Source organism: Cetorhinus maximus, chromosome 24 (genome assembly GCF_964194155.1).
Source record: "Cetorhinus maximus chromosome 24, sCetMax3.hap1.1, whole genome shotgun sequence".
Lineage (NCBI taxonomy): Eukaryota > Metazoa > Chordata > Chondrichthyes > Lamniformes > Cetorhinidae > Cetorhinus > Cetorhinus maximus.
The window spans coordinates 15,792,442-15,817,146 of record NC_135902.1 but is presented as its reverse complement, the minus strand read 5'-3'; the positions used below and the strand labels follow the sequence as shown (position 1 = coordinate 15,817,146).

The 24,705-nt window shown below is 45.9% G+C and overlaps 1 protein-coding gene across 1 annotated transcript in view; it reads left to right on the top strand.

Annotated features, from left to right (window-relative positions):
* The window catches only part of cacna1g (calcium channel, voltage-dependent, T type, alpha 1G subunit), a 1,015,897-nt gene that overhangs the window by 614,893 nt on the left and 376,299 nt on the right, over window positions 1–24,705 (top strand). The window contains exon 2 of the mRNA XM_078570777.1: window positions 23,260–23,371. Within this exon, the coding sequence (XP_078426903.1) occupies window positions 23,260–23,371 (112 nt within the window). The remainder of the gene's footprint in view (window positions 1–23,259; window positions 23,372–24,705) is intronic.

The following is a 24,705-nucleotide window of genomic DNA, read 5'->3' as shown; positions in this document are numbered from 1 at the left end:
CATCCAGCATGTGCACCCCTGAATTTCCGTCATTATGAGCTCTGGCCTCACACAACCCACTAAATATTCTGATGAATTCACACGCCAAATCACAACGACAAAAACCGTACAGCTACAGAGACAGTCAGCACGCTTTTCAGCTATCCTATTTTTATCCAGGGCGTCACAACATTAACCAGGGAATTCCCGAATCCCACTGTTTCCAGGTATTGCCGACTGAGCAACGTGACCAGCTAAGCCCAGCAGAAATCAATGCAATCATTCCCAGGTTATCTAATTCAACTTTGTTTTTATGAAAACGAAAAGAAGGAGTTGCTTTCATACAACGCTTTTCATGACCACCGGATGTGCCATAGTGCTTTACAGCCAATGAAGCACTTTCAAAATGTAGACACTGTTGAAATGGAGGAAACACCGATGCCAATTTAGCACTCAGCAAACTCCCCCACACAACAATATGATCATAGCCAGACAATCTGTTTTTGTGATGTTGATTGAGGGATAAATATTGGCCAGAACAATGGGGATAACTCCCCTGTTCTTCTTCAAAATAATGGCATGGGATCTTTTATATCCACCAGACCAGGCAGTTGGAGCTTCAGTTTAAATGTCTCATCCAAAAGACAGCACCTCCAACAATGTAGCACACTGTAAGTATTGCACTAGAATGTCAGCCTTGATTTTTGTGCTCATGTCCTGGAGTGGGGCTTGAATACAACATCTAAATGCCTTAGGTGCTAGAGATCTACCAGCCAAGCCACAGCAGACAGACGCAGTTTAGGGCATAAACTTGACATGTTTTTCCTTAAGTGTAGAAGATCGAAGGGTAGTCTGGTCAAGGTGTTTAAAATGTTAAAATGATTCAACAAGGTAGATAAAGGGAAACTATTAGCCCCAGTGGGGTAATCAAGAATGAGAGTACATAGGCCTGAATTTTAATCACCGACGTATGTAGTGGGAGTCAAGAAAATTCACAGCTAGGCCCGCCCGCCTCAGAAGAAAGTGCCCACAAAGGTGGGATCTTCATTGCCAGGGGCAGTTGCGGGCTGAGATCAGGCCAGCCGACCCGGGGAAGAGGTTTGGAGGCAGTCACCAGGGCCGTCGGGTGCGGAGCTGTTTAAAATGCCCACTTCAGTGTTTTGGGACATCGTCCCAGTTAATATAACAAAAAGGCCCTCCAGCCCTCACCCTCACAGGCCCTCACACATGCCCCATCCATGCCACCTTATGTCCCCCACCCATCCCCTGTGGCCCCTCATTTCACCAATGCCAAGCTATGCACCTCCACCCAGCCCCATGACCCCTCATCCATGGCCCCTCATGCCCCCTATGCCAAACAATGTATAGGGTATAGCTTGGCATTGGGGTACAAGGGGCTGTATGGGGTGGGTGGAGGAGCATAGCTTGGCATGAAGAGGACTTTTGAACTGACCTTTCAAAAGGTCTCCTCATGCAGACTAGGTTTTTTGCCTCCTATGAGGGGCCGTAAACCACGACCCTTTAAAAACTTGGCCCGACTCCATGAGAATGGTGGAGGAGTAGGAGATTCCTATCTCCGTGATGGAGCCGGCCAGGTCAGGAGTCAAAGCTTGGCATTAACCTTTTGACATTAACCAGCCAGCACCCTTTAAAGGCACTCCAAAAATCAAACAGTCCGAGAATGGTGTCGGGAATGTCAGAATTCGGACCTGCCCGCCAGTTTTAAAGGACTCCTGAATCATCCCGTCTGAGGTGAAAATTCAGCCAATAACCTTAAAATTAGAGCCAGACCTTTTAGGAGGAGTAATAAAGAAGCTCCCCTTCACACAATGGGTAGCAAACATCTGGAACTCTCATCTCCCCAAAAGGCTGGGGATCAGTTGGAGCTTTCAAGACTGAGACTGATACGCTTTTGTCGGGTGAAGGTATCAAGGGATGTGGAGCAAAGATGGAGAAATGGAATTACAATACAGATCAGTCATGGTCTAACTGAGTGGTGGAGCAGGTTCAAAGGGCTGAATGGTCTCCTCCTGTTCCTATGTTACATTAGTGGGTTGCTAGGGATTGATACGGGCAGGGCATTTCTCATTTGATTGGACAGGGCAGGAGCCCAGCAGATTGGCCTGCTCAAGCCTTGGGCAGGAAAGAGGAGGATTACCTCCTGCACGGACCCTCCTTTCTGATTGGGATCCTCCCCGGTTCCCCTCTCCCCACTGGCCTTTGCAACCTGTCCTCCATCCCCCACCACCTTCCTCAAGGGTCTTCTCCCCCACAGAGAGCCCCCCGCCCCCCGCCCCCCGAGATTTATGTTTCATCCAATTCCGGGCTCTTTGTTTTCTGGGACGAGATGCAGTCCCAGCAGTGGTCACCTGTGGTAACCGGGGCTATTGTCCCTCCCTTCTCTCAATCGGGGGTCATGTGATGTACTGCCGGGGCTGCGGCCAGTGAGCTTTTAGTTTGGCAATCCGAGGATGGGGGTGGATCTTCCTGACAAGAGCCCTGGTCGAGCGTGAAGCCAGCTGTAAATCTCTCTGTAATAAAATTGAATTGTTTCTTGACAAAAACCTGTCTGCTCCATTGAGTCATCACACCACCGCTCCTGGTGATTGGCTGGCAGCACTCGGAGGCGGGGCTTCCTCCCCAGGCAGGGGTCAGCTCCCTGCCAACATTTTTGGCGGAGGGGCAGGAAAACCCCCCCACCTGTTAAATTCTGCCCATTTCTGGGGCAAAGTAGAAGGAATTGGACCTAACTGTGGAATGTTTGGCCTGGACATGCTTAACACTGATACAAGGCTAAATGCTGCAGATTCTGGAAATCTGAAATGAAAACAGAAAATGCTGGAAACACTCGGCAGGTCAGGCAGCATCTGTGGAGAGTAAAACAGAGGTAAGGTTTCAGGTTGATGACCTTTCATCAGAACTGAGCTCATCGACCAGAAACATTGGTCGGAATTTATCTGCACCTTCCCCCCTACTCTCCCGGGAGCGGGCTGGACAGCAGGGGCATCAAATCGGATGAGATGGTGGTGGGCACTGTGCCCATCTCCACTGGAGGAGGGAGGCATTGGGTAGCCTGTAGGCCAATTGAGGCCCTTAAGCAGCCAATCAATATTCACTTAAGCATCTCTTCCTGCCACCACTGGCATTATACCCGTGGTACACTCTGGGGGCTTGCCAGGGGGCTCAGCAGTGTCTCCCTCCTGGTCAAGCCTCCTGTGCCCCACAAGGGTCCCCCAGAGGAAAGGGCTAACTCCACTTGAAGAATCCCCCCCTCCTCTCGATTGCTGCCCCCTCCCCTTCGCCAGGGCCTGCCTGACTGCCCCTGATGAGCCCGCCCCTTCATCTCTGCCCTCCACCACTGGCTTGGTTCAGAGAACGTTGTAATGCCACCAATGGTCACTGCTCCCGGTGAGGCTGCTGGGGCTGAAGAGCTGCTGGATCTGATTGGACAGAGGGGCAGAAGCCATAACCTCAGTGACCTTATTGCTAGAGGTTCGCAAAGTAGCATCGTGGCTCCCGGGACCAGCAGAGGCAGGCTCACCTCTGCCTTTCCAGCTGGTGGTCAGGGCTAGTAACTTTGTTTCTCTCCAGAGATGCTACCTGGTCTGCTGAGCATTTCCAGTATTTTCTGTGCTTGATACCAACACTGGGTGCCTGAAAAGAGAAACGTTCCATTTGCCAGCAGCGCTATCATCACATTCAGCACACAAAGCAACACTTGGGACCGGCCTCTGTTGTGCCCCCTCGTCATTTGCCCCACCATTACCTGCCGTGCCATTAGCTGCCGAAAGCTCTAAGCTCTGGAATACACCCCCCGCCCCCAACGATTCACCCCTTTGATTAAGCTTCTGGTCACCCGTCCTAATGTCTCCTTAACCCTTCTGCATCTTTTGACATCCTTGGTCTCACTCCGGTTGTGGTTTGTGTCTTTTCGCAAAACCTCATTTTGTGTTCGGTGTGAAAAGGCAGCTCTCCCATGACTTACCGTAAACCGCGTCTGAAATTGTCAAACCAGGGTTTGGTTCAGAGTCAATTTCTGTCTGATATCACTCAAGTGAAGCACCTGCCGATGGCTCACTACATTAAAGGTGCCAAATAAATGCAAGCTGTTGTTGTTGAGTCTCTGTAACTGTTTCAGGAAAGTGGATGATTAAATATGTGGGTAGGAACAGCTTTGGTGGTTGTACATATTAACTGGGACTAGCGGAGAATGTTACACGCAGAGGTCTTCACCTGTAATGGAGATAAGAAGAATTGATGAATATCTAGAGTTTCCTCTGATTACCTTAATGGACCAGGGAGTATGTATACATGTTCCGCAGGAGATTAAATGTATGGAGTAGAGTCCATGATAGGACAGATTGTCAATGGTCGGTGGGTTTGAGTGACATTTCCTTGGTCTTTTTATTCGTCATTATAACCTACATTTCATTCGGATTTCAATGGAATTTGGACAGTGTTAGGGATGTGCAACCAATGTCCCCTTGACCGGCCACCCATGGCAGCCTTGGTCAGTATTTTCCTGCCACTTACTGCTTCTGTGTATTATACAGCCTGGAAATAAACCCGGCTGTTAGTTTAAGCCTGTATGAATGGGTCTGAAATGGTATTTTCCTGCTTTTGCAGGATCCAGCAACATAGTTTTGCATTTTTACCTGTTTATGGTTTCTCAGCTTTTTTCTCACCTCTCCCGGGAAATTACTTGTCTCTGAGTCAGATGGACAGTGTATGTACCAGGCACAGACAGTGAATGTCAATCTTCTCATGTCTATCATATCTGTACGGCTGGTATCCCACCAACCTGTAGTGGTCAATGTAACATCCTGAAGATAGTTGTTAACCCCGGGAATGCAATCTTAGACATGGTTTTCAATCATGGGAGATTCGTTCTGCTTCTGGAAAGTATCTTTTTGCAATGAACGCAAAACATGACGGAATGGGAAAAGACACAAACTATAAAATTAATATCAGGCTCTTGTCACAGTTACCAAAACAGTATCAAAGTCATAAATTACACTCTATACGACAGTAACTGTGGTAAGCTATTGGCTTCACTTTCCACTTCCGCACCATTTCCTCTGGTGCCCCCCCCAAGGATCGATCCTTGGCCCCCCTCGATTTCTAATTTACATGCTGCCCCTCGGCAACATTACCTAAAAACAGTGTTGGTTTTCAGATGTACCCTGATGACACCCAGCTCTACTTCACCATCGCCTCTCTCAACCCTTCCAAGGTCTCTAAATTATCAGGCTGCTTGTCTGACATCCGTTCCTGAATGAGCATAAATTTCCTCAAGTAAATATTGGGAAAACGAAGGCCATCGCCTTCAGTGCATGCATCAAACTCCATTCCTTGGCCACCAACTGCATCTTTCTCTTTGGCAACAGCCTCAGATTGAACCAGACTGTTCACAACCTTGGTGTCTTTTTGACTTTGTGATGAGCTTCTGACCACATATCCATGCCATCACTAAGACTGACTATTTGAATCTCTGTAACATTGCCCAATTAAGTGTCTGTCTCAGCTTTTCTGCTGATGAAACCCTCATTCATGCCATTGTTACCTCTAGCCTCGAATATTCCAATGCACTCCTAGGCAGCCTCTCACCTTCTGCTCTCCTTAAGGTCATCCCAAAACTCTGCTGCCCATTTGTCCTCACTCATGCCAAGTCCTGTTCACCTAGCACCCCTGTGCTCACTGACCTACATTGGCTCTAAGTTATGCAATTTCTTGATTTTAAAAGTCTTATCCTTGTTTACAAATCACTCCATGGCCTTGCCACCCCCTTTTTCTGTACACTCCTCCAACCACACAAACCTCAAAGGTATCTGCGGTCCTCTAACACTGACCGCAAGTATCACCGATTTTAATCGCTCCCCCATTCTTGGCCGTGCCTTTAAGGGTTAAAGTCCAAAGAGCTAGAATATCCTCCTTAAACCTCTCCATCTCTCCTTCCTCCTTTAAGATGCTGCTCAACAATTACCAAGCGTTTGGTCACCTGTCCTAATATCTTCATGTGTGACTCAGCATCAAATCTTGTTCTATTAAGCTCTTGTGAAGCACCTTGGGACATTCTATTATGTAAAGATGCTATACAAGTACAAGTTGTTGTACTGAGGTCAAGGATGCGAAAGGATGAGCAAGCCTGTGCCTCATTAGCTTTCTCTCCTGATACAGATGCAGGGAAAACGAGGATGGGAAGCGAATCATCGAGTAATGTCCCTCCGTCCACAGCTGCTAATGTGAAATAAGATTACTTTGCATTTGCATAACTCATCAAGACTAAGCAAAAAAAAAAAATTACATTGAGTTTTGTGTTATATAAACTGCAGTGTGGGATGTTTCAGTAAAAGTGACAATCTGGAAATAACACCAAAATAAAAATGGAAATACTCCCATTGTGAGAACTTCACGGATTTGGGGGGGAAATTGGTATTAAAATTTGATTTTATAGTGTTTCTGTTACAACTGGGCTGAACATTAAACTCCAGCACTCTCTGCATGTCATGTTGAGCTGGATTGAGAATTTTTAAATATACTATAAAACTCATTTAAAATGGCAGCTTGCTTTCAATGATCCCACCGGGACTCGTCCTCATTGCTCATTGTTGTTGCTCTTTCACTGGGCAGCACCTGGATGCAAAATAACAAGGTGCCATTTAAATGCTTTGATTGTAAGTAAATTGAATGTCCGCTTAAGATCAATTTAACTAAATTTAAAACTTTTTATTCTGGTCACTAACTTTCCATTAAATATGCTGCATTAAATGTATTCAGACAAATGAGCACAAGCTGAAACACAAACACACATGTACACATAAATATACACACACATATACAGTCACATACAAGTACACAAGTGCACAAATGGATTTTTTTCGATATCAGGCAAGTTACTTTGCAGCCTCAGCAATCAAACTCGCTTGGTTAAATTATTGCTGCCCTATGGTCTTCAAATCAATTGTTCCTCACATTGATTTTTCTACGCAAACCAGGAGACGAAAGGAAAAAAAGGAACAGAATGAGAAAAGCCCATGCGGCGAATCCAACCCATATACACTCGGTATGATCACAACTCCACTTTAATCTCATGAAGGATTTACTTCCAATTAATCTGTAACACACCAGGGTATCAGGCCTTGAAACGGCACTTTTTGTCCTTGCAGCTAAGTATTTAATTTTGGCTGTTGCTGATTGATCTGCAGGATCATTAGCAGCATCCATAACAGTGCTGTCCTTGAGTTTGGAGGAATGGAGACTGCCAATTTCACAGTCCTGGAGCGAACTTCCTTCAACTAACATGAAAGGTGTTGAGCATAAAGCTTTCTAAGATTGGTTGGAGGGAGTATTCTCTGGGACTAGATGATGCAGTACATTAGAATGCTGTCCTCTCAGCTCTCAAGTCCGACCTTGCCGATTACTCGCATTGGAAGCATTTCAGAGAAGGTTCACTAGGCTGACTCCTGGGATGAAGGGGGTGGCTTCTGAGGCAAGGTTGGAGCAGTAAGGTTTTCAACTCTGGCTGGACATATTCCGGGAGATATCAGCGGAAGTGGCGTCACAGGAAGTCAGTGGTGTGGCATGAAAGCTATTAAATAACACAAGCTACATCATATTTCAAAGCATGCCCCTTGAAATCTTTCCAATATTTTAATGCTAGAAATGGTGGTGAATTTTCAATGCTGTGCAATGTAAAGGTGTCCAGGAGGTCACATACGGACAGGTGCAATTATATCAGTATGCTTTCTGAGAGGGGGGGGCAAAATATTTCTCTCAAATCTGTGAGTTCCTCTTACCTTCCACTCAAGAGCAGAGCTCTACCAGTCTGCCGAACCGATGGCATCTTCCCAGGATGAGTCAGTGCGTTGTAAGACATGCAGTAAAGGACATTGGGGTTTGTTTCAGCTGAGTGGGCTGCTGGATAACCCAGCTCCCTCTCTGTGTATGTGAGTGACAGATCCCAGAGTAGCAGCGGCACAAGACATGCAGCCACACACCACTCCAGGCAGTGCCAACACCAGAACCTCACCCGGAGCACAAACTTCCAGGCCAGAGCACTCCACCACAGTGCATGGCGTGGGCAACAGGGGGAAGTCACTGCCACTCAAAACACAAGGCATCACCTTGGGAATATTGTGCAAAACCCATATCCTATTCAGAAAACGGGCAGTGAGCCCACTCATTGTGACTTTATTTTCAAAGCACACCCCCTGTTGCCTCAATTAATGAGTCTGGAACGCAGTTGGAAGCTTTTTCCTCCTGGCATCAAGCAAAGCACTGAGGGAGCACATGCGCACACTCAGTGTCTGCTACCTTCATTAAAGATGGCACAGACCAAACAAATGCAGAAGAAAGATTCCACCGACCCCCACCCTACCCGCCTCCCCTGCTCCCTTCATCGCTGATGTTGCAGCGCATGATGCCATCCTTGCGCACACGCTAAGGCTGGATACTGGTAAACAAAGAAGCGGGTGCATTCCAATTTCCCGGAATGTTTTCTTTGGTCACCGGGGAGACCGATGCTGATTCCAGTGGACTCCCGGCCATTCCAGGCAGGTTGGTAACCCGATTGTGCAGGTTGGGCCTATACTCACTGGAGTTTAGAAGAATGAGAAGTGATCTTATTGAAACGTATCTGATTCTGAGGGGACTTGACAGGGTAGATGCTGAGAGGATGTTTCTTCTCATGGGGGAATCTAGAACAAGGGGGCAGAGTTTAAAAATAAGGGGGTCTCCCATTTAAGATGGAGATGGGGAGGAATCTCTTCTCTCAGAGGGTTGTTATTCTTTGGAATTCTCCTTCCCAGTGAGCAGTGGAGGCTGGGTCATTGAATATATTCAAGGCTGAGTTAAATAGACTTTTGACTGACAAGGCAATCAAGTGTTACAGGAGACAAACAAGAAAGCGCTGTTAAAGCCACAATCAGATCAGCCATGATCTTATTGAATGACATACAGGCTCAAGGGGCCAAATGGCTTTCTGCATATTTCATGTCACCTGATGAATCTGAACAGACGAAAAGCTTTATCTACTGATCAATTGATCTATCCATCTGCCAATTCAGGTCAGTTAAGAATGTCACCTATGGCTCTTGCCACCCACCCTTGCCTCTGAGTTGGAATGTTGCTGGTTCAAGTTCTGCTCAGGAGCTTAAGTAGAAAAATGAAGTCTGACACTCCCATGCAGTACTGAGGCAAAGCTGCACTGTCGAGCTTTCTAGGGGAGGTAAGGCCCCATCTGTAAAAGATCCCATGGTGCTATTTTGAAGAATAGGTGAGTTATCCCTGGTGTCCTGACCAATATTTATCCCTCAATCAACACCAGAAAGTGATCTGGTCATAATCATATTGCTGTTTGTGGAGGTTTGCTGTGTGTACACCGATTTTGGTCTTTCCTACATTACAACAGTGACTACATTTCAAAAAGTGCTTCATTGGCTGGAAAGTTCTTTGAGATGTCCAGTGGCTGTGAAAAGCGCTATATAAACACAAGACTTTCTTTATTTCTACCTACCAATGTATCTATTACCAATCTATCCATCTTTCCCTCCATTTACTCATTTATAGATATCTTTTTGTTTCTTTTACTCTTTCACTTTCTTTTACTCATTTGCTCTCTCTCCTCCTCTCTCTCTCGCTCTGTCACCCTCCTGTTCTCTCTCTTTCTCTCCCTCTCTCCCTGTCTCTGTCTCTCTCTCTCTCCCTCTCTCTCTTTCTCTACGCCTCTTGCTCTCTGTCTCCCCCCTCTCTCCCCATCTCTCTCTTTCTCCCTATGTTTCTCTCTCTCTCCTCTCACTCTCTCCTTCTCTCTTCTGCTCTCACCACCCCCCCCTTTCTCTCTCCCCCTCTCTCACTCTCTCCTCTCTTTCTCCCTCTCTCTCTCTCTCTCCTGTCTCTCCCCCTCTGTCTCTCTCCCCCGTCTCCCTCTCTCTCCCCCTCCCTCCTCTTTCTCTCTCTCTCTCTTCCCCTCTCTCTCTCCCCCCCCTCACTCTCTACTCTCTTCCTCTCTATCTCTATCTCTCTCTCTCTTTCTCTCTCCCCCCCCTCTATCTCTCTCTCTCGCTGTATCAATGCTGTAAGTGACCTGGTGTAGAGACTTGTCTGGGCTGGAGTCAGATTTGCCGTTTGCTTTAGGCATCCTTTGAAATTCAGATCTATTCAAGTCTGCAGGACTAAATATCCAGTAAGGGGAAGAATTTCTAGCCCTGAAATTCTTCTTGGATATGGGTCAGAGGCAGATCTAGCCTAACAAAGCACAATTCAGGCACTAAATTGTTGTTTTGCTTGGAATGACCACGTTGGGTGTGTGAGAAGTGGAAAGAATATCCAATTTGGGACAACAGAGGGCTTGCTCTAAAGTTGGGATTATAGCACGTTGCTGGGCGGAGTTGAGGAAGATGTACTCACTGTCTAACTGTTCAATATCTGATGGCTGTCTATTGTTAATGGGTACTAAGAGTGGCGTTTAGGACTTTAAACAAATTCTGATTGCCAACTGATATGATTGTGTGTGTGTGTGTATGTGTGTGTGCATGTGTTTGCGCGTGTATGTGTGTTTGTGTGCATGCGTGCGTGCATGCATGCATGCGTGTGTGCGCATGTGTGTGTGTGCATGTGTGCGCGCGTGAAATGGAGCGAGGGGAAGTGTGAGAATTCCTGGGAACGACCACTTTGTCCCAACCTGAGGCGCACGGTCGGAATCAGTAGCTGCAAAAGGAAATTCTTCCTTTTCCCTTCCTCTCTACACCCTGTAAATTTAGCCTGACAATGCCACAGGCAGCCACTTAAATGGTGATGGTGGTTTCTCACCCTCCAAGGCACGATGATTCTGATCAGCATGACATTTAATTCTCTTTGTTCTTCTGCCAATTGCAAAAGCAACCAAATGTTACAGAAACAAGTGGAAGCCTGCTCAAAGCTTTAGCTGTTGGCTGGAGACATTAAGGGGATGCCACTTTTGGTCAAGGCTGCATTGAGAAGACTCCAGTGCCAATATTCAGCACGCAAACTTCTATCTTCCCCCTCTCCCTTCCCTGATTATATTCCCACTCCGATTACCACACGAGGAATGGTTGCATATTTACTTTAAGCATCAGCTGTTCCTGTCATACCTGTCACGAAAAAAAGTCAAATTTAGATAAACATTTTTCAAGATTGGACTTAGGCTGCATCATGTAAAGACATTGAGCTATTTAGTGAGGTGGATATTGTACAGAAAATTGATGAGGTTGTGGGAGAGACTCCTGTCTGATATTTTGTTATAAAAGTAATACATAGACATGATACTTGATGGGACTCAGCTTAATCAGTCCGTTACAAAGCTTTCAATGTATAATAACATTCATTGTATCTATCCACTAATTCTATTCTGCTTGTGATTGTGATTCTAAAAACAATGATGATTCACCCCAAGCCTTTGATTTACTACAGAGCTTTACTGTAAAGTGCACAACTTTCTATTTCCTTATTAAACCAGGATGTTGGCCATTACGAAGGAGAAGGTGCTAGGAAAACTGAAAGGTCTGAAGGTGGATAAATCACCTGGACCAGATGGATTACACCCCAGAGTTCTGAAGGAGATAGCTGAAGAGATAGTGGAGGCGTTAGTGGTGATCTCTCAGGAATCACTGGAGCCAGGGAGGGTCCCAGAGGACTGGAAAATTGCTAATGTAACTCCCCTGTTTAAGAAGGGAGTGAGGCAAAAGACGGGAAATTACAGGCCGATTAGCCTGACCTCGGTCGTTGGTAAGATTTTAGGGTCCATTATTAAGGATGAGATTTCAGAATACTTGGAAGTGCATGGTAAAGTCGGGCAAAGTCAGCATGGTTTCATCAAGGGGAGGTCATGCCTGACAAATCTGTTAGAATTCTTTGAGGAGGTAATAAGCAGGTTAGACAAAGGAGAGCCAATGGATGTTATCCACTTGGTCTTCCAGAAGGCATTTGACAAGGTGCCGCACAGGAGGCTGCTCAGTAAGATAAGAGCCCATGGCGTTAGAGGCAAGGTATTAGCATGGATAGAAGATTGGCTTTCTGGCAGGAGGCAGAGAGTGGGGATAAGGGGGTCCTTCTCAGGATGGCGGCCGGTGACTAGTGGAGTTCCGCAGGGGTCAGTGTTGGGACCACAACTTTTCACTTTATACATTAATGATCTAGATGAAGGAACGGAGGGCATCCTGGCTAAGTTTGCAGATGATACAAAGATAGGTGGAGGGACAGGTAGTATTGAGGAGGCGGGGAGGCTGCAGAAGGATTTGGACAGGTTAGGAGAATGGGCAAAGAAGTGGCAGATGGAATACAACGTGAGGAAGTGTGAGGTCATGCACTTTGGTAGGAAGAATAGAAGCATGGGCTATTTTCTAAATGGGGAGAGAATTCAGAAATCTGGAGTGCAAAGGGACTTGGGAGTCCTAGACCAGGATTCTCTTAAGGTTAACTTGCAGGTTGAGTCAGTAGTTAGGAAGGCAAATGCAATGTTGGCATTTATTTCGAGAGGACTAGAATATAAAAGCAGGGATGTGCTGCTGAGGCTTTATAAGCTCTGGTCAGACCACATTTAGAATATTGTGAGCAATTTTGGGCCCCGTATCTGAGGAAGGATGTGCTGGCCCTGGAGATGGTCCAGAAGAGGTTCACGAGAATGATCCCAGGCATGAAAGGCTAAACATATGAGGAACGTTTGAGGACTCTGGGTCTATACTCGATGGAGTTTAGAAGGATGAGGGGGGATCTGATTGAAACTTACAGAATACTGAAAGGCCTGGATAGAGTGGACGTGGGGAAGATGTTTCCATTAGTAGGAGAGACTAGGACCCAAGGGCACAGCCTCAGAGTAAAGGGAAGACCTTTTAGAACAGAGATGAAGAGCAACTTCTTTAGCCAAAGAATGGTGAATCTATGGAATTCATTGCCACAGAAGGCTGTGGAGGCCAGGTCATTGAGTGTATTTAAGACTGAGATAGATAGGTTCTTGATTGGTAAGGGGATCAAAGGTTACGGGGAGAAGGCGGGAGAATGGGGCTGAGAAACTTATCAGCCATGATTGAATGGCGGAGCAGACTCGATGGGCCGATTGGCCTAATTTCTGCTCCTATGTCTTATGTTAATTGGGGCAGTGGGTGGTGAGAGTGTCAGATCAGCTCAGCCTTCGGCCAACTCAGGAAAAGAGTGTTTGAGGACCAGGATCTCAAACCTGAGACTAAGGTCATGGTTTACCGGGCAGCAGTGATCCCCATGTTCCTATATCCTTCAAACACTTGCATAGCCTACAGGAGGCACCTCAAAGCACTGGGGAAATATCACCAGCGGTGCCTTTGAAAAATCCTGGTGGCAAGAAAAGTGGTCCAACAGCAGCATACCCCCCAAGCCAACTTGCCCAGCATCAAGGCGCTAGTAACTCAAAACCAGCTCCATTGGGCAGGACATGTCGCTCATATGCCTGACATTGGACTCCCAAAGCAAATGTTCTGTTCAGAACTCAGTCATGGTAGGAGACTCCTAGGAGGACAGTGGAAATGTTTTAAGGATGAGATGGATCATTTGGGAAAGTATCGAGAGACTTCCTTGGGAATATTCAGAGGCAAAGTTAAGGCATGAGAGAGAGCACATGGACCTCCAAACCCATTTACCTGACCCTTGAAACAACACCTGCCCCACATGTGGCAGAGTCTGCAGATTGTGCATTGGACTTATCAGTCACCTCAGAACCCATTGAACTGGAGTGGAAGCAAGTCATTCTCAATCCTGAGGGACTAAGAAGAAGAGTCTGTACAATGTGACACGATACAGTTCTATGATAGCCACCCTCTCCCACATGATGAGTTTGTTCCTCAGCAATGTTGGCACCGGAGATGTCAAGCATCTTAACTCACTCATAGGTATCCAATATTATTCTATATATCAAGCATTGGAATCCCTTAACAGGATTACAGTCTATAGCTTGTTGTGCTATCCATGATTGTTATATAAGCAATCTGAACCAATTGATTCCAGTCTGTCATGCAGTCCTGAGTTTTTATTGTTCTTTTTATAAGCCACCCAAGCCCATCAACTTGACTTTATTAGGCTCTGCTAAGCTATCAGGCCTTTGGTCTTGCTATGAAGTGGCAGGGCTCTGGTTCTGTTAGATTGGGTCAGGTCTCTAACCTTGCTACACCTTGTTCAGACTCTGGCCTGACCACCTTGTCCCACTAGTCAAGGCTCCAAGGCTTGCCATAGCCATTCTCTAGCACCACCTATAACCACAGTTGCTGCCAATTTCCATTCCACCATCCTTCCACCCCAGACTGACTTCGTAGTGTAATCCATGGAGCCCACACAAAAAGTGCCCTGATTGATGAAGATTAATTGGCCAATAAATACAGCATCGTCCACATCCTGAGAGCGAACCTCCTGAAGACTACGACCATCCAGGAGGAAATATCTCCTGATGTGTTTCAGGGATGTTGAACCATGGTTTAGCATCTCACTGCCCAGCCAAGTGGTATAGTTGACTCCCAATATGGACATACAGGAATTCATGCAAGAGCCATAACCTGGACTTCATAGGTTTCCCAAGCTTTCTACTAACTGGCAAAAAGCCTCCCTTCTGATAGTGGAGCCCCATGTTGCATTGGAAGAGGTGCAGGAGCTGGGGGTGGGGGGTGGGGGGGGGGGGGGGTGGGGCGGGGTAGTGGGGGGGGTGGGGGGAGAGTCAGGTGCTTGAGAGGGGAAAACAGGGGGAGAGGAACTTCCCATGTTATTAAGTGGAACTCAAGTTAGTTTATTTGGATTATTGACCACAGGGGCCACTATCAGCTCGTCTTTAGCCCGAAGGACATCAGGGCATTCAGGAAATCCATGTAAAGTGTGGAATTATAAAAATAAGTTCAATACACTGAACTTTATTGTTGTTGGCAAGTGCCATATTTTCTTTTCAGGGAAATCTATGAAAAGCAGAAGGCCAATCCATTTGAAAGTAAATCCTTGACAAACATATGCACAAAGGCTTAGTTGTACGCTGGGTTTGCCATGCTTGGATCGGGGGGGTGTTTAGATGAATTTACTGTAAGGACACCATACAAGTTAAAGATGGGAAAAGGACCATCTGGCCCACTAAAGCTCATCCCTCCAGTTCCTCAGCCTTCCCACTATAACATCTGGCTACATTTTACATGTCTCTCTAATGGTGCTGTCTCCACCCCACTATTCAGTAAATTAATCCAAACATTTATTAGTCTTTGAGAGAAACATCTTCCTGATAACAGGATCAAATTTACTTTTCACCATTTTGAAACTTATGTTCTTGGTCCTATATTCCTCCTTTAATTAGAAGTGATGTCCCCTAAGTTTCTAGGAATTATTCCATTGACTATTTTATATAATTGTCAACTACCAACCATCTTCATCCCTAGACCGCAGAACTTGAACTCCTCCAATTATTCATCACTGTGAACCCCATTATACTTTCCTTCTTCAGTTCCCACTACTGTTTCCTATTAAGCCATTACTGCACAGGAACTCTTCCATCCAGAAACTCCTCCCTTCCAAAGGGAGATCTGACCCACAGCCCTCTGATCTCCACCATGGGTAGGGCAAGGAGGCAGGTCCCGAATCCACCCCAGCCGGAACGGTGATCAAACCCCATGCTGCTGGCACCAATCCAGTCCACATCGGCTGTTCAGCCACCAACTAAGCCAACCTGCTGACCCCAATGAGTCTGAGTTGCTCTGGCAACATACACTTTTACATGCACGTTGTAGTCCAGATCTATGAATAGTGATGGTAGAGGCTCCAATGATATTTCCGTCACATGGCTGAATCTCTCCCACTCTTACCACCCGCCACTGGCATATGATGGAAGGATTTGCAGATTGATGGTCAACCTGTTTGGCCATGTTACGATCGCACCTTCCTTAGCCATCAAGCCCTGGGGTGGGCCTTGAACCTGGAGCTTCTGGCTCAGAGGCAGGGACCGCACCACAAGATGCCCTTCTCCCAGCTTAGTTCCCTGCAATGATTCCCATTGTGTGGTGTGTTAATGATATTTGGCCAGTAGCTCTTAGTTTCCTCTGAAAGCCCAATGAAGTCCAATAATTCCTTCCGAGGAATAGCCAATATTCCACAAATTCCTTCCCTAGCTTCTATCAGAGTCCTAAGATGTATGCCATCTGGCCCAGGTGATTTGGATCTTTAGATCCAAAATATTAAATATCCCATTATTAATCATGTCGCACCTTTGTGACATGAGATGGCTTGTTTGAAAGAACCTTGTGTGTGACGAATGATAGCGTCTGTTGTGTTTGTGTGAACTGGGGTGATTTTGAGTTAAGTCAAGAGCTACAGTAGAATGGAGAGGTAAAGAACTGCCTGGACAAGTGTTTACCATAAAGTGGCAACAAAGAGATTTAAAGCCACAGTACATCTCTTTACCATATGTAAACACTGTCGCTTTGAAATACAACGTTCTCCTTTAAGTCATAATTACTACCCATTCCCAAATGAAACAGACTGAAAGCTACAGTACAGAAACAGTACGTGGGATAAGTGCTGCCTTCTATTAACAATAGGACTATTAAGATTTTATCTTATTATTCTTTGGAATGTGGGTGTTGCTGGCAAGGCTGACAGCTGTTGCCCATCCCTTGTTGTGCATGAGAAGCTGGTGATGGTGGGCCGCTTTCTCGAACAGCTGCAGTCCGCATGGAAAAGATGTCCCTGCGGTGCTATAGGGTTGTGAGAGCCAGGATTTTGACCCATCTTCAGGCACAGGGTCCACTGGCTAGAGTGCAAGATGAATGCAGAACGGAGATTTACTTGTGTCATGGTGACCAGAGTTACAAATATAGAGAAGAGCAACAGACCCCAATACAATGAAGACAATGAAGGGTCATACGGACTTGAAACATTAACTCTGTCTTTCTCTCCTCAGATGCTGTCAGACCTGCTGAGTTTTTCCAGCAATTTTTGTTTTTGTTTCAGACCCCAATGCAAACCAATTTCAACAACAACTACGGCTACAACAACAATTTACTTTTATACTGCACCTTTAATGTGACAAACGTTCCACGGAGCTTCACAGGAGAATTGTAAAACAGAATAAGACACTGAGCCACATAGGAGATATTAGGTCAGATGACCAAAAGCTTGGTCAAAGAAGTGGATTTTAAGGATTGTCTTAAAGGAGAAAAGAAAGGTATCGTGGCAGAGAGGTGTAAGGAGGGTATTCCAGAGCTTAGGGTCCAGGCAACAGAAGGTGGCGCCATCAATGGTGGCGCGATTAAAATTGGAGATGCTCACGAGGCCAGGGTTAGAGGAGTACAGATACCTCAGAGGGCTGTGGGGCTGGAGGAGATTACTGAGATGGGGAAGCATGGGGCCATGGAGGGATTTGAAAACAAGGATGAGAATTTTAAAATCAGAACGCTGGTTGAATGGGAGGCAATGGAAGTCAGAGAACACAGGAATGGTAGAGGAATAAGATTCCATGATTTCCATGGAAGACACTGGAACGTTGTTTTTCTTACATTTCATCTCCCCAATTCACCTCATTCCACACATTATTCCCAAACACAATGGGCAAATGAGCAACCTGCTCCTGCTATTGACTACATTACCATTTCTGAGTGGCAATACACTGGCACTATAGACTTTCTGCTACAATATGGGCCCATAAAAATGACTGGAAACTCAGTCGCACACCACGTTCTTGGCCAGTTCATTTTAATCTGTTCTTGGGATGTGAACATTTTTGGAAAGGCCACATTCATTGCCCAACCTGAAATGCCCGAAAGCGATAGGTCCCTTAAAGCAACGGTGTTACAACCGAGTGGCGTGTTATGTAACCTTAGAAGGAATTAATCAACCATGTAATGTGGGACTGGAGCCACGCTCAAGCTGGAAAGAGTAATGTTGGCAGTTCCCTCCCCTGAAGGGCATTGGTGATCCTGTTGGGTTGCTATGACAATCCGGCAACTTTTCATCATCATCTCTTTCTGGTGCCAGCTCAGATTTATTGAGCTTAGCTCGCAAGTTGTTATGGCAGGATTTGAGCTGTAGTCCAGGCCCCATAGCTATCCCATGACCATACTTCTATTATGATGCATTGCGCTGTATGGAACAGGATCAAGTCAATTGCTTTGATGACATGCTGTACAGCATTGATCCATAACAATATGTTACACTCTGCTTTCATATTTAAAAAGGGGTTTTAATTATTGCTGCTTAGATCAGTTGCATAAAAATGGGCAAATATTGGGCAGGATTTTCCCCCCGTCGGGGGGGGAAGTTGAAGTACGGGCGCGCAAGAGGTGCGCCACTGATCGGCGCCCCCGATTAGGGGGGGCGCTGCCATTTAACGTGGGCGAGCCAATTAAGGATCTGGACAACTATTGCGGGGGGGAATCCCTAAACCCGAGAGTGCACTCTTTCGCGCATGCGCACAGAAGAGCGCACTCATCTCGCTGAGGCTAAGTGCTGCCTCAGGGAGATCGGCTCTACAATAAAAGGTATTAAAACTGGAAAAAAATAATCCCTGACATGTCCCCTCATGTGACACTGTCACATGAGTTGGGACATGTCCATAACTTTTTTAAAAACTTTAATTACATTTTTTAAAACCTGCATGAAACCTCATCCCGCCCGTGGGTGAGGTTCCATGCTTTTTCTATTCCCCGCCGGGGCTCCTGGCCTGCCCCCCAACCTTAAGGTTGGACGGGCAGGTCCATTAATTACTGCAATAACTCTGTCAATGGCCTCACTTAGCCATTGACAGGTCGGCGGGCGCACAGCTGATTTTGCTGCGCCCCCGCCTGCCTGAAAATTTAAGTGGGGCGCGGTGACGTCAGGTGTTCCGCCCGACGTAACCATGCGTCATTTTACATGCCAGCGAGCAGACCCCACCCCCCGCTCGCCGATGGGAAAATCCAGCCCATTGAGTACATGGATCCTTGCGAGCGTCAGTCATTTATATCAGAATGTATGTCTTGTCTCAATATATTCATCTTAACAAGAATGTTTACATTTAGAACTATGGGGGTCGATGTGCATTTTCAGTCCCCAGGCAGTAATCTGGCAAAGCAAAAATCAATGGATTGAAAATAAGCTTCTCTAGGAAACAGGCAATTCACTATCAGCTGGTGAAGATGAAATCTAGTCCATGTAAGAAATGGTTTTCTAATAGCCTTATAAAAATCTTATAAAATTAATTGGATATTATAGGAATAGCTGTCCCCCTTACTAAGAAAGACTTATAACAGGCTGCTGGGCTGATCCATATGTAAATCCACTGAATCAAGGTTGAAACTGGAGAAATAAGGCTCACATGAGGGAAAATCACTTTGGACAGGAAAGAGTTTTTCATAGTGATCCATGCTCGCTTTGGCCTAACACTGGCCAGCTCAAGAAGACCAAGAACATAAGAGATTGCCACCTCCAGCTTCAGAGATCAGCTTCATCCATCCATGTGTCCAATCCGGGACCAGTAAACCGTTCAGAGGAGATTTTCCACCACCAGCCACGGAGATCAGCATCCATCTGCTTCCCCATTGGTCCGTTCTGGGACCAGTAAAGCATTCTCACATGTTACAGTGATATGTCCTTTCTGCCTATTCAGCTTATGTATCAAATCTAAACTGATGCTCCTTAAGAAACTGCTTTAAAATCAGCTATGCCTTAGAACCCATTTTTGGTTAATCTGTGACTCCTGGACCAAACTGTAAGTTGTCTGACCCATTAGGACAAGGTGGTGGCTGAGCGGTGAGAATGCTGCTTGGGGTGGTACTGAGGCCTGTGACTTACAGCCCAGGACTGGGTTGAGCTAACCAGTGTCCTCCCATCAGTAATGGTGATGGTGCAATTGGACTTAGCTAGCCCGCCCACTGCAGGCTGGGGAGAAGACAAACCAGTCCGACAGTTCAATCACAAGATTGATGACTGGCTATCCAATGAACCAAGGTAGAAAGGGCATGAATGTGGACAATGGGTAAGATCATCAGTGATGCCCAGGCCAGTAAATTACCTACTGGCACTTTGCTATCTATGATAGCACATAAGAAAGGGTCATTTTAACTTGACCAGCTCAGCAGGTTTAGGTCTGCGGCCATTTGACATAACACTCAATTATACTCTATTGACTTTAACAGAGAGTAAAGTCAGGCATGGCGTAAAATTGCCGTCTGATCAGAAATGACCCATTTCCCACCTAACGGATTAAGTTACAATTACCTGAGGTGCCAGAGGGCAGCTGACACCCATGTGACTGTGCCCCAACGTGAATCCATAATGCCAGGAGAGTAAGGGAGGGCTTTGGAATGACAAATGATGTTTCAGCAGGGGCAGGGCCATAAAATGCAGTGAGCCATTCAAAAGACCATAAAATCCCTCCTCAGTGAGATACCACCCAAAGAAACGAGAGCTGCAAACTCCAACATCATTCGACTTATGCAGTTGAGGATGAACTTTCCCTGCAAGCTACTTTGCAGATTTCAAATCGTACAGTGAAAGGCTGAGCCATACATATTCCTCTGGTTGAGAACCATATGCCTACACCATGTAGCTAAACCTAGAGCTGATTACCCTCACAGGGAAGTAACCTGTGCCTGAGAGAATGCAAAAGATGTTCAAAATCAAGTACTGTCATGTTCCATTGTTTATTAGAAGTATTTAATATAAGACAACAGGTGTCAGTTGTTGTGTAGTTGACACTTGACTTCGAATCAGAAGATTGTGGGTTCAAGCCCTGACTTCAGTAAATTAGTATGGCATATAGGCTGACACTAGTGCTCGACTGAAGGAGTACTGCACTGTCAGAGGTACTGGTGCTCACACAAAATGTTAAACTGAATGTCTGTCAGCCCTGTCAGGTGGATGTAAAACATCCCATTGCACTTTGTCAAAGAAGAGCATTGGAGCTCTCGCCTGTGCCCTGACCAATATTTATCCCTCAAACCAACACCACTAAAGAACATTTTGTCTGGTTATTTGTCTTATTTCTGTGGGAGCTTGCTGTGTGCAAATTAGCTGCTGTACAACAACAGTGACCACATTTCAAAAGTTGTTAGACGCCTGTGGAATGCTTTGGTACAACTCAAGGTGGAGAAAGGTGCTATAGAAATGCAAGTTCTTTACTCAATCTTATGCCACCTGACATGTTATGGGGGCAGTGGGGGGGGTGGGCGGAATGTTAACAGTAAAGTGTCAGTAATTCCTGAGCCTATTTTTAAGCTAAATTCATTCCAGTATTGGCTGTTTGCAGTCCGGCCCACCAGCTCTGTGGAAACTATAACCTTCACACAGTGGCAGACTGAAGCATTATCAGTAAGAATCCTAACCAGTTGTATATCTAGTTCTGTCAGGAGTAACAGTAACAGACGGCTGCCTGGCAATTATAACAATCTGATTGCAACTGCTCTGAATTTATTTCTCATTTAATCTGTCAAAAGGATTTCCTTTATCTATTTCCTGTTATTAAGGATGAAGATTTCTCAGCTCAAAGAACAAACTGTCATTCATTAGACTTTGAAAGTCTTTGAAAGGATTAATAGTTGGGCAGCTTGTTGCATTAAAGGAAGACATTTTGTAACATCGATTACAAAGCAAAATACTGCAGAAACCTGAAATAAAAACAGAAAATCGTGGAAGTACTCAGCAAGTCAGGCAGCATCTGTGGAGAGAAAAACGGAATTAACCTTTTTTTTTCTAATTTGCTTGGCTAATGCTTCGATTTTGCCTATCATCAGTATTTATTGTCCATCCCTAGTTTCCCTTGAGAAGGTGGTGGTGAGCTGCCTTCTTGAACCACTGCAGTCCATGTGGTGTAGGTACATCCACAGTGCTGTTAGGGAGGGGGTTCACCGTTTTGTCATGGGTCAAATTCCTGGAATACCCAACTTGAAAGCTCTGCAATTCTCCCATTTTCTAGATGCACACATGGACTGACACTCCTTGAGTGATGCTCCAATGAGCCATGCATTGGACAAATTTAATTTGTGATTTGAAGCATGAATTCACAATAATGGAATATCCAAATCCTTGACTGTGACATATTCTCTATGAGCACATGAAGAGTGCTTGACTGAAACCCCAGACCTGTGGGGTTATTTTGAATTGACTTGCCTGGCAGGAAACTGATGAGATCAGGTCAATTTCATACTCAGTCCACTGACTGCAGTCAGGATGGTTGTGTAAAACAGGAAGTTGATTCTATCCTGTCAGTTGCCTGCCACATGGGTTCAGTCCATCAGTGAAACATTTCCCTAAACCCTTTGGCCTAGATTTTTAAGGAACTGTGAAACCCCACGGCTTATCCAAAATGACTTTGGGAACCTGGGTCCACAGGTGCCACTCCCATTTCCGATAGATACTATTTTCGCCGGTCGGGGAAAGGGGGTTGGGCGTGAATCATACGTGGGGAACACCTGAACTCAGCAGGGCCATTTGAATTCAGCGCTGAGTTCACGCAGACCCCATTTTCACTGGAGTGAGGGCCTTATTCCGGAGTGTGAGTTACGAATTCTTATAGTTGTTGCAAATGCTTGGAAAGCATGGATAAGGTCTGAAGAACTTTCAAGCTGTCGAGTTATTTAAGCCCCTGCCCTTTACATTTTAAAAAGACAGCCTGACTGTGTCCCTGAGTTGAAAAAAACCCATGCTTGCAGTTTCAATAGATGTTTGTTGACGTAACCCTAAGTATTATTTCAGCACTAATACTGCTTGACTGCTTTCACAAGCTGTCATTTTCACAGTAGGGGGTTGTAAGTTCACAGTTTGATGGACAAATTCAAGAGGTTCTTAAATGATTAGCTGTCTTTGATTTGGGGTTAAGATTACAAATGTTGTTTTTATAAAGGATTAATTACTCAAGAAGATTTAAATGTATTGAACGTGCTTTAATGAATGAGTGTTTTTTTTTTGTGTAGTGAAGTCTGTAATAGATACTGTCAACCCATTGTGGATACTGGGTGAGTTGAAACGGAGAGTGTAAAGGGTGGTCGGTTGGGGGGTCATAGGTTGCCATGAGCTGGCATGGATGGGGCATGGGGAGTGGGCGGGAGGTGAGGGGTGAGGGCTAGAGGGGCCTAATATTGAACAACGTGACAGGGTCAGAGTCCCAGAGAGCTGAGGCAGGCCGTTTCTGGAGGTGGGTGTGACGAGCCAGAAAATTGCCCGACTCCACACACCCGCCTCGGGAGGAAATATCCAGGCCTTTATGTTTTGCGTGCATTGCTTCCTTGCAGTTGAGGGTTGTGATAATTTGCTACTATGCCCATTTCTTGAAGTTTCCTTGACTCCTCCCTCTCTCACGTGGTTCGAACGGATGAGCATGTTGGTCATCTTGCTGAATTGCGTCACCCTTGGAATGTTCCAGCCCTGTGAGGACAACACCTGTATCTCAGAACGCTGCAAAATTCTACAGGTGAGCTCTTCCTGTTTCTCTTTCAGGTAAAAAGTGCTGAATGTGGAAGCGGGTGGCGGGTTGATAAAACGTCTGAGATCTGAGTTCAAATCAAGAGCAGGGGAATGGGACCTAAGGCTTTCTGTGAGATGGAACTTAGAAAGCCACAACTCCTCTAGTCCCTCCTCCCTCCCAAAAAGGTAAACCAGAGCGTGTGTTCAAAGTTCAAACCTCAGCAGATGCAACCCCTGGTCTGGAGGGGGCAATGCGACAGGTTTCCAGATCCGACTGTTCCAGGACTGCATCCACCATAAAAGCTTAAGGAGACAGCAATCCTCCTTTAATAACATCAACATGTGTTGGCTACATGTGAAACACAGGCCCAGGTTTTCGCTCCTGGGTCAGGTGCGCAGAGATGGGAGAATTCCCGGCTCTGCGAACCCAACCCTTTAAAAATGGCTGCCCTCAGTTCTGAACTTTGTGCCGAGGTGGGGGCGGGCTGGATTAGAAGTCGGGCCCACCACCCCGGGAACAAATGCAGAGACTGCCAAGTGAGGAGGAGGGCTGGGCGGAAGGCCTGTCTCTGTGCTCCAGCACTTTGTTTAGGTTATTTTTTTAAAAATTAAAAGAGAAAACAGCCCTCACCCCTCACCCCCGCTGACCTCTTCAACACACTGTCCCTGCCTCATCCATGCCAAACTATGCCACCTCATGTCCCCCACCCCCCATGGCCTCTCATAATCCCTACGACAACCTATGCCACCCACCCACCTCCCTTTGTTCTTAATCCCTCCATGTCAACTCACCTAGTATCCTTTGATGCTTCCTTGACTGCCTTGACAGTTCCTTGACAGCTTTAACAGCTCCTTGATAGCTTGAAAATTCTTTTTTAGTTCTTTGACAGCTTTGACAGTTCTTTGACAGCTGGGCAGTTCCTTGCCAGCTGGACAGTTCCTGAACAGCTTGAGATAGTTACAATGAGTTTTTTGCTTTTTTTTTAACACACAATCATTTTTACTTTTAACAATCCCAAAGGGTGCCTTACCTCTCCCAAAAGGTGCCTTACCTCTCCCAAAGTGGTGCCTTACCTCTCCCAAAGATGTTCTGGGATCATATCCAAAGGGGTACATTACCTCTCCAAACGAGTGTCCTGGCTATCCAAATAAATCCATCAAGTTCAGACCTCCTCATACCTAGTCTAATCTGCACACTCAGGATTTCACACTCCTAGGCTACAAAAATCCCACTTCAGTGGAAGCAGCTGGTGATATCAATGGCCAGCTGCCTCCATGAACTAGCCTGACTGCTCTCCTGCTCCTGCAAAAATGGAGCATCCCTTGTTTAAGGCTGGATTT